The sequence below is a fragment of the Phalacrocorax carbo genome, chromosome 6 (genome assembly GCF_963921805.1).
Source record: "Phalacrocorax carbo chromosome 6, bPhaCar2.1, whole genome shotgun sequence".
NCBI lineage: Eukaryota > Metazoa > Chordata > Aves > Suliformes > Phalacrocoracidae > Phalacrocorax > Phalacrocorax carbo.
The window spans coordinates 32,593,057-32,603,743 of NC_087518.1; the positions used below are offsets into that span (position 1 = coordinate 32,593,057).

At 49.6% G+C, this 10,687-nt stretch overlaps 1 protein-coding gene across 1 annotated transcript; it reads right to left on the bottom strand.

The window, feature by feature from the left end:
* Window positions 1-288: 288 nt before the first annotated feature.
* NPHS2 (NPHS2 stomatin family member, podocin) lies at window positions 289-9,998 on the bottom strand. Its single transcript, XM_009510994.2, has 8 exons — window positions 9,671-9,998; window positions 7,943-8,046; window positions 6,958-7,030; window positions 6,558-6,640; window positions 5,551-5,754; window positions 4,792-4,847; window positions 3,899-3,977; window positions 289-3,266 (listed from the first exon to the last, which is right to left on the bottom strand). Exons 1-8 carry the CDS (start codon window positions 9,945-9,947, stop codon window positions 2,988-2,990), a joined length of 1,155 nt encoding a protein of 384 aa, XP_009509289.1. The 5' UTR covers window positions 9,948-9,998; the 3' UTR covers window positions 289-2,987.
* Window positions 9,999-10,687: the final 689 nt, after the last annotated feature.

Consider the following 10,687-nt stretch of genomic DNA (forward strand, 5'->3'; position numbering starts at 1 on the left):
GTTCATCAATACCTTCTTGCCACTCCTATCTCATCCTGCCTCATCCCTGTCAGATCATGCAAGTAAGTCATTTGCACCTCTTTCTTCTTGTTTCAAGGGTTTGGTTTTTTTTCTCAGTGCCAGCATGGCCTGCTTGTGTATCTGATAATGGGTACCGCCTTCATCCTCTGGGCTTCAGATGATCCAGTTACCAGCTTAGGAAAGAATCATACAGAAATTTTATGGAAAAATTTTTGTTCATCTTTGAATCTTTTTCTTTTGAAGGTTTTGTCCTTCCTTCAGAAAGCATGGAGCAGCCAGATGCTGTGCAGGATTCTGAAAGGCCTTTCTTAAATTGCTGCCAGCTCAAGAGGCCAAACTGCCCAGTGGGTAGCCACCCAGGACTCTGCCTCTGTCGGGTCCCCAGCCCAGCGCAGTCTGTATAGTTATAAAGCTTGGCAAGGCCAGCAGAGCTGCTTGGGTTTGGCATGACTCCGCAAGCTGACCCAGTGTCAGCTTGGAAGAGCAGGCAGTAAAACTGTCAGGGATCGCGTCAGCTCAGACAACCCCAGCCAACTCCCTCGGAGTAAATTCTATTTTGGTAGCATCATATATCACTAATCCTGAAGTACATTTTAATATTATGTTTTCCTTCTGCAAGGCTTTTGAATGCAATATCTTCTGAAGGTAAAATGACAAGTGTATGCCAGCTCTGTATATTGAAAAGAAGGAAGATCCTGCTGGAACAAGGCATGCTGTTTGGAACAGAGGATGCTCTTAGCTACAGTTTGCCTCTTCTGTAAGTGCAGAAAAGTTACACATTTGAAAAAGCTATGCCTGACTTCTGCAGATATGAGTGCAAATAGGCTAATATGTGTGCCGTGGCATAGCGCTGCATGTTTCTTGACAGTCATTTCTCAGGCTAAGTGTTGTTCCTTTCAGACATTACTTGTAGAGGTGTTGGTCCTTGATGTGCCAAGGAATCTTGGTCTGGATGGATCATCGTACATGGAGTTAGAAATTCAGCCAGAGAAGTGTTCAGAGAAAGGATCATCTGCAGCTCACTGTCTTTCCTAACCTTTTGCCCTAGGTTAGGAAACAGGGCCCTATTCCAGTAGCATGAGAAACAACTACAACAGACCTTAGAGAAGTAACTACGCAGCTCATGTTTGCCAGTGGAAGATTACAAAGCTGTTCCACTTCCCAGAGACAGTTTTCCATGAGTGGATCACTGCTGAGATCTCTTACAGACACACAAGCAGGAGCCACAGCCATCCTGCCACCCTCTCCTGAGAGGGTTGCAGTGGCAGAATGGTTTGGATGTGAGGGTAAGCCTGGAGCTTGGATGTTCATGTGATCACCAAGAAGTTCACAAGTAGATTTTTTCTACTTCGCAGCCACTTGTTAAGAGGGCGGGTTTGCCAGGTGCCCTTGCTGTAAAAAGGCCAGCAAATACTTGTAGAGTGAGTATTATGGGAGCACTGGGTGTTGAGAAGGAATCTCCATGGAGCTGAAGGCACTGATTAAATACAGAATATGTGGTACTTAGTAAAAGCAGGATCCTTGTCCTTTGCAGCAGTATTAAGCCAGGACCCACAGGCTGCCCTCGTGACATAGCTGCATTTAACAGAAGAGTTACTGATGATATGTGCCAATGTGCGTGACTGTTACCAGCAGGCAAAGCGGGACTGAATAAATTGAGTGAAAATGCAAGAGCAAGTGACCCCTGCTAGGCACATGCATGATGGCTAACTACCATGTGGGCAATTAAGAGGAGGGCCACAACGTGCCCTCTATTTTGGCCTCTACAGGCCACCAGCAGCAGAACGTTGGGCCTGGGAACAGCTGTGCAACAGAGGTCTGCTTTGAGGCAAGGGGAGACGCTGCGGGTCGGGTAAAAGGGCAGGAGCAGAGCTGATGTCCACCCAAAGGGCACCAGGGTCAGAGAAACCGAGAGCAGCGCTATTTCCTTTGGCAGTGCTCCATATCTTTGCCAAGGGAAAGGATTGCAGTATCTGTAGGTTCCCGCTTTTTCAAATAGCTTTTGGCAGGGAAGGTAATACAGGAGTTTTGAGGGTTATAGAAGTTTTGAGGACTTCCTCTGTTCCTTCCCTGTGTGTGGAGGTTACCAAAGCAGCTGCAGCAGGCAAAAGTGTTCCTGTTAAGGCCCTCAGGTGGCTCTTCCCCAGCAGTGCTGGATTCCCCCGTGTCAGCTCGGTGGGAGTTGGTTAAACGGATCACCCCTAAAAGGTTTAGATGCCCACAAGCTCAGACCTTGTCCTGCATCACCCCCCAGTGGAAGCAAGCAGCAGCACAGCCTGCCTTTCCTCTGCACAGCCTTGCAGGGAAGTGCCAAGCCTTAAAGGCTGCCCTTTTTTTCTCCCTTTTCCTCCTGTTCTAGAACAAGGGCTAAACACCTTAGCTGCCTCTGCATGTATGTACCTGCGCAGGGGTGGCGACTGAAAACCCACATCCAGGACTATGCCATAGGACCCAGCTCGTTCCCTCACCGCAGGAGAATCAGACTGGCGGCACCCCTCAACCTGCAAGAGTGCTGAGCCCCTTCCTGTCCCCCACTGACCGTTGGGCTCCCACACCTACCTGCCCGGCTGGCCAGTTTGGGGATGGGGGCATTTAAGTACGTAGGGGCTAGTTTGTCCTTCCTGCCAAGGTGAGGGGGTGGGAGGGATCAGACCCGAGGCCAGGCCCAAGGGTGTCTGTCAAGGTGCATCTGGCCCTGTGAAGTGGAAGCGACAACACCCCTCTTCCCTCAGTCCCCTGCTCACACACGTGCCAGCCCTGTTCCTTGTGCTCCAAATCGTCTCCCTTTCCAAAAACAAGCAGAGGCTTCTTCTGTGTACAATTAACTTTATATTACAGGCCTGGGCTGCCTTCCCTCCTGCCTCCAGACCAGGACCTGCTGGTGGGCTGCAGATAGATGAATGTTCTTGCTCTTCTCTGAGCAGGGCTGAGCAGGGGCAATGTGGCAAGCATTTCTGGGACAGCTGTTAGAGCATGGGTGAGTCCTTCTTGTCTTTTAGTATTTCTGGGAGCTCTGTGGTGTCTGTGAGGAGGCTGCTTACGGCCGGAGGACTGTGGGTAGCTGGAGGGACCAGGTTCATGGCATCCAAAGGCAAGGGCAAGATGAAAGCAGCAGGTTTCTCTGCAGTAAGGGAGTGCAGCGCATGGAGGTAACGGAGCTGAGCGGCCGCAGGGGCACCGGACAGGATCTCAGCTGCCATCCGCAGGGACTCAGAAGCAGCCTTTTCCCCCTCAGCAGCAATCACCTACCAAGCAGGGGAATAAAGAAGGCTTCTGTGAGGCTGGGAGTAAGGGGATGTGGACTGTTTGTTACAGAGGGAGGTTGCCACCATGAAATTCCCACGGCCAATGTAATTATAACATTCTTGTTGTCTGAAGATCACAGCATATACTAGACCTCCTGATGCTCCCAAAAGTTTAGGAGCTCATGTCTAACTTGTTTTTACTGGGCCTATCGGTGCTCACAATTGGGCTGCAAAGGCACAGCAGAGGGTAGATCCTAGGCTAGGCTTGTGGGAGGGGTGCTGGACACCAACCTTACCCAGGCTCTTCAGCAGCTCAGTGCAAGGGATGGAGACCAGCGTGGGCTGAGCAAAGTGCAGGGTACCTGACAGGGCCCAGGGATAACCCCAGGTTTCTTTATGTGTCTTCCTGTCCTACCTGTAGGCCAGGTACCAGATCTGGCACTCCACTGGGCTGGGCTGGACTCTTGCTGCAACTCCCCTTGATAGACACAGCTCTTGAACAGGAATTAAAGGAGACATATCTTCCCAGAGCGGTACTCTAGTGTGGCATGTCCCAGGGACCTCAAACCAGGGGTGGGAAGGGAAGGAGGAATGCTTTGGAAGGAGATGGGAGGTATTTGGAGTTGGCATACCCGCACTTTGGCCTGTCTCTGGGCCTCCGCTTCCACAGCCAGGGACTGCCGGACTTCAGCAGGCAGCTGCACGTTGTTGCTATGGTAGTAAGGGACGAGGATTAGCTGGACTCTGGGCTCTCCTGGCAGCACTGGATGGTCAGTCTGAGGCTTGGAATGGGCTCATCAGTCAGTCTCTGCAGAGCTGTTCACTCACGTTCTTTGCTCCCTGGGTGCCCTCCTTTGTGTGTCTCACTTTAGCCTTCTACCGCCATTCCCAGCCTCCTTTTCTGGGCTGGTTTTCTAATGACCAGGCTTGCATGATCACTGGGCAGCAGAGAGCCCTCTTCTCTGAGCCTTAAGTCTAAGCTTACTCTTTGTGAGACATCAGAGAATCCCCTGGGAGTCTGCTCTCAAGACAGGCACAGGAATTTCCTTCTGTTCATAGATTTACTCATTCACTGCTTGGCGTTCTCTTCCATGGCCCTCTACATGATATGCATGTCCCACCTTTCTGCATGGGCTTCTGAGTGATGAGCCCATCCCAACCAGTGCTTTGATCTAGAGTGGGGCAGAGAGGGTTTGGTGCCTGCTGCACCTCTTGGGCTACCAGAATTAGGTGCAAATTCTGCCTGCAGCAGTGGTGAAATGGTGATGAGACCCCAATTAAGGATCCTGCCCTGGCTGTCAGTGCAGGAGCAAGCAGTCTTCACATGTGGAAGTTTTACATGAGGCAGAGACTGAAAGGGGCAGGGGAGACAAGAAGGCAAAGGGTGAGGCTCTACCCACTGCAGAATAGCTGCAGGGAGAGAGCCAAAGGCAAAGCAGGAGGAGGAGCGGGCACCAGTGAGCAGGGCAGAACAGGTATGTGCAAAGGGCCAGGGAAGCCCCCTCTACCAGCATTTCCTACCTACATTTCTGTTCTCTCCACTTTGATTCCCCAGCAGCCTGTGACTGCATCCAAAGCCACCTGTGAAGAGGAATATTTTTAGAGCATGTGGAGAGCACCAGCCCTGCCCTGGGCCCCTTACAGGGACTAAGACAGTGCAGGGACATTAATTCAAGGCAGTTAACTGCAGGACTGTAAGGCAGATTTATTAGTTTTGTGTGCTATTGTGTGAGGCCCCCAGAAGTAAAATTACTTCCCTCACTTTGCTTCTGATTTGTGTTTGCCCAACAGGTTTAGTATGATTTAACTAGTCCATACCAGTTCAAGTGTGGAACCAGTTTGGTTCCATAGGAGACATGCAGTTCCTGACTGGTATCATCATGTTCTCTGTGGCCGTGATACACGTACTGCTGCTGGAGATCCCATGTATACTGGGTTTATGGCAACTCACTCAGGCTGCAGAATACATTTCCTCTCTGGGGTGAAGCTGGGGTATCACAAAGCACTGATGAAGCTGGTCTAAAGCAGTTCCTTCATGCTCCTCACACCATACTGTCTGCTACTCACCACGACCGCCTGTGGGGCCCACATTGTATATCCTTCCCCTAAAGTGATCTGAGTCAAAAAGACAAACAAATATCTCCAATTTTTTCTGTGGAGATGCGTGTTGTTATTGTACCCTTCTGCAAACCAGTGTCTGTGATTTTGAGGGACTGATCACCTGAGCTGCTTTGTGGAGCCTCAGTTCACCCCTTGCTCTGCTGTCTCCCCTCTGTGAAAGCACCTTTATCTCCTGGCTGATGCTCTTCCTCTCCAAGAGAAGTTCAGAGAAAGCTCGATGTGCCAGGAGGCGCTTTGTGGTGGTCTGCACTAGCAGCTGGATGGAACTGGAGATACTGGTCAGGGTGGTGAGGAGGAGAGAGGCATTCTCCAACCGGTAGTAGCAGATGGCATCTATCTCCAAGGTAACCATGTCTTTGGTCACCACCTAAGCAGAAGACATTAGTGGAGATGGAGCTGGTTCTGACAACTCTAAGTAGCACAGAAAAGCACACAATTAAGAGAATGACAAAGACTAGATGGATGGTTAAGTCTTTGTAGCTTCCACCTCTGTTACTGACTGACCTTGGGCAAACTATGTAACCTCTGGATTTCGGTTCCCTGAGCAGCATCTTTGTGTCTGTCTCCTCCGTACAGCTGCTGAGCTCGGGACTGTGAGTAGGTCATCATCCTATGCTGTGTTTCCCTGCCCATTGCTGCCTAGTCTATTCCTGTTCTGAGAGCATAGGCTGTGTCCGCAGGTGTGTGCTCGGTTATTGTATCATCAGAGGATTTGCTATATACCATGGGGCTGAGACTGGAGGTGCTGCCAGACAGGGACAGTCCCACTGGCAAGGCAGCAGCACAGACAACACATCCCAAAATGACAAGAGGGGCTGTGGCTAGGGGGGTTGCAGGTTCAAGGGTTAGAAGCAATGGTTCAGCTGTCCCTGCTGCATGTGCTCCTCAGCGTGGTGGGTAAAAAAACCTGTCCGGTATCTTTGGCCCCCCAATCCCTATGGGTGTTTGTTACCACTAAAGGATGTCAAATTGCATGGGATTAAAAGCAGTAGTTTAAAAAAAAAGAAGAAAATTCACTATGGTGAATTTTTGGCCTTCCATCCTCTGAGGCGTTAGGATTACTTTGAGATGTTTTTTCAAAATGTTGTATGTGGAGATGAAAGCTGGAAGCATAAGATGTAATGTTAAAGAGATAAAAAAATTAATATAGAGAGGGGGTGTCAGCCATACCTGATGGAAGGGGATCTCTAGGGTTTTGAGGCGGAGGTCTATCTTGTGATATGTGTCCAGACAGGGAAGGAAAAAGAAAAGGCCTGTGGGAGGAAGAGAAAGGCAGCTGGTGATTATCAGAACTATAGCAATTACCTTTCCTGCTCTGGAGAACAGGGGGGGGTTGGCATGCAGAACTACAAAGGAACAGCAATACATAGGCTCAAATTCTGAGGCTGCTTCTGTGATGGTAAAAGCCATCTTCTAATGGCTTTTCCCAAGTGGCCTTTAAGAGGAAGGGAGCCAAGACATCCCATCTCCTGTCTAGCTTTGCCTGCTTGAAGAGCACCAACATGTGAACTTTGGTAGAGCATGAAGAAGAGGAGCAACATGGCTGGGGGAAGCTCACTAAACACCTTACCAGGCCCTCTGGCTCTGCCAGGAAGGAGATGCCCGAGTCTGAAAACGATGGCTCTCTCATACTCCCGCACTACCTGCAGAGGGAAATAAAAGCTAGGCAGGAGTGGAAGGCGTAGGACTGGGGAAAGGGGCCTCACTGGTACAGGAGGAAGTCTGTTCTGGGAAAGCCCTGCAAAGGGAGAACTTCAGCAGGTATGAGCTCGTGGTATCACCTGTCACTGAGTCCCTTTACCCTAGTGGAGAACCTGCCCAGAACTGCTGGCTGGCATTGTGTATGAGCAGCCCTCTGACAGCCTCAGATTTGGTGAGAGCAGCCCATGTAAGACCTGCCCGGGGTTTCCAAGGATGAGGCCAGAATTCTGCTTCCTTATAGCCTGGCCAGACTTGAACCCTGAGCTAAAATTTTCCATGTTGGTTGTTTCCCTCCAAGGGAACCATGTGTGTATGTGCTCACATGTGTAAGATCTGAGCCATAATACTGACACTCGTGTTGAGAATGAGGTACATGTGAAATTTCCTGCGAAGTAGGAATCAAAATAGGCCTACTTGTAGCCATGCTATAAATCTGAGAAAAGGGGAGTAAAAGGGAAACTGCTATTAACTAGGAGATCAATCTTTTAAAATTTTAAATTCGGAACCTATTTATACTGCTGCTGCAATGCAGCCATCTCTGGGCTGGGTAGGCTGAGGGTTATGTTTGAAAGTGAATAGACTTGGAATTTGTTTTAAAAAAGAGGAACCTAAGCTCCTGCCTGCTGATATTGCATCAGGAGTGTTTGATAGGCAGTGGTTGGACCCGTGTACCTCTCTGCTGCAGCAACATGTGGTAAAGGGTAAGTCAAAATTAATGATGAGTTGAAGAAGTGTAAATAGGGCCTTAGACCAAAAAATCTTTACGCTCATGTCTGACACATGCTGAACCAGTGAGTTACATCCACACCAGACACCAAATACTAAACCTAGAGAGGCCCCAAGACTATTCTCACCTTCATGCAGAACCAGATAGAAATAGGGAAGGTCATTATGATGAAAAGGAAGGACAAGATGGTCAGAAGCCACTCACAGATGCCCAGACCTGGAGACTTTACACCTAGGAAGAAATCAGACATGACAGAGTTAGGATAGGACTGCTCCCAAAATACTGATAGCCTGGCAAGCGCCTGCACAGATCAGCTTCAGTGTTGCCCTTTGCCTAGACCTGGTGTATGTCAACCATTTGGCTCTCCCTGGAGCTGGGTTGAGGAATACTCCCTGCCCCAGGTGGCCAGGAGCTGCTAGGATAGACTGACATAGCAGTAAAGCAGAGACTGATAGTCTCTGCCTTACTGTCAGAAATTGAGCCATGCTTCTCCATAGTGCCTTGACTAGAGAGCAGCCTTTACCCTGAAGACCTGCAGCTACCAAGCAGCGTTGAAAGGCTTGGAATGGGAAACTCGTGGCTGAGCTGGGATCCCAGAAGCTTATCTGGAAAGATAAGCTAATGGTTAAGAGAAAGATTGTAAATAGGAGGTAGCTTTCAACATGCACAGCCTGAAGTGCCCTTCCCTATCAGAGTATCTCAGGTCCTTTTCGAATAGGATTTTAGTCGCATCCCAGCTCCCTAATACCCTGGAACCAAGCCACTGGTGCTGCTGAAATCTCCCTGTACTCTACAGCAGTCACACCATGGTGCTGGAAGCTGACTAGGGTGGTCATCCCCAGATGACTATTACCTATCTCCCCAGAGTGCATGTGGGTCATCTTGATCCAGCTGCCCTTTGTCATGATCCTGTCTGAGGGAAAATCTGCAGGTATGGCATGCAAATAGATAAATTCTTTCTGGGTCTATCTAGGCCCAGAGAGTAGACCACGTTTTCTAGCAGTGAAGTTAGCATCCGTGCATCCCTCCAATTTTTAATCCCTTCCATCCCTGCCCCTTTGCCTGTGGAGCTCTCTGCACAGCCACCAGGTCCTGAGGGAGGTTCAGACCCCAAGAACCTGCGTGATCACTCTAGCTCCACAATATCCCTCATTTGCTGGGATTCCTGTAATGGAGGCAGAAAGAGGCAGTTATGAAAAATTAGAGAGACAGGAGCAAGTCTGAACCTTTGTGTCACTCTACGGCAGCAAATCTGCTGGCATGGAAGTGGAAAAGTGATGCTGTCTCCTGTAATACACATCTGCGATGCCTGTGGTGATGCTGGGTCCAAAGAGGCCCAGCCATCTTGCCAAAAGACTCACAGTTCTCCCTCTTATCACAGCAGGCTGGGAATCTGCCTAATGTGTGGCCTGGAGACGAGCTGCTCTCAAAGGTTGTCTGGGAGGAGAGCTACGAGTGTGCACCTCAAGCACAGTTCTTCCTGCAGTGCAGTTCTTTGGGCTGTAAACTGGCATTGAGGCTAACTTCATCCACCTAAAGAAGGGCAAGTGAGAAAAGGAAGAGAGTAGGGCATGAACAGAACTGGGGAGCAGTGAGCTGAAGCATGAAGGATACTGGGGATGTAACTGCTTGTTGCAAAGGTCATTGCTTTGCTAGACAGTGCTGATCAGCCTGCAGTACTGCAGAAGCTGGCCAGGAGGCTGGCTGGAGCCTCCCATATCCTGTCCTGAGGGTAACCACGTCAGTGCAAGGCGGGTGTGGTGACACTCACCATGCAGAGAGCAGAGTCATACTGTGACCATACAGGGTCGGAGAACCCATAGCTTTCCAGCCCCTTCCCTTCCATAAGCCATACCTTCCTCCTGCTGCTCGCTGTCCAGCAATGCCATTGCCTCCATTTCTTCATCAGATATCACATCGTCCACGTCCACCACTGTGGACGTGTGCACCTTGCCGTCAGTCCCTGCGGTGCTCTTGATCTCCTTTGCCTTCTCCTGCTTTGTGTCTCCCCTTCTTTTGCCAGCTTCTCTGCTGCTCTCCCTCTTCTCTTGTTTGCTCTGTGTAGCTGGGGACTCCTTGCGTCTCCTATGAGACTCTCTGGAAGAGCTCCGAGACCTCTTATCCATCCTCATCTCTGCTGAGGAGCATGCAGCTGCCTGTAGGAGTTGGATGAATTCATGCTTGAATTTATTGCTTCAGGCAGGAAAACCAGGCAGGGGGTGAGAGAAGGGGAGGTGTCAGATCAAGAAGTCTTGTTTCAAGTTTATCATAGGCGTGTCAGACATAATGGACAGTGAAATGAGCAAGCTGTTTCGCAGCTGCTCTGCTCTCATCGCACACTGCTGTGGAGAAGGGAAGGAAGGTTAGGCATGGACAGGGTGGACACCAGGAGGACATTCTGTTTGTCCTTCCTGCTTTTGGAAATACAAAACAATCATAAGTACTCAAATGATTTTTAATAGATGTTTTCTGCAAAGCTGTTGAAAAGCAACCTAAAAGTCAGACATGTGGCTCCAAAGACACATGGTGAAAGTGGCCCAAAGCAATAAACACCAGACTGAAAAACCTTCACTCATGAGACCGGTAGCTTATTCAGTGGTGTTTGGAGGGGTTGTTGTGGAGAATGGCTGTGTAAGTAGCACCTGATGCTGTTCTGTTCCTTTGAAACCCTTTGGCTGGCACAGTGGAGGGATGTAGGCAGCGAAATGTGAAGGTCACCTCACATTTTAGCAGGGGGGGAAATTAGCTGGTCCCAGTTCAGCTGTGAACTTTCCCGAATGGATGCAAAGCATGGAGGCCATTGCAGGGTTAGAGCTGTTGAATCAAAATTGATAAAAGAGTTTGTGCCTAACCGCCTTCCTAGTTTTCCACA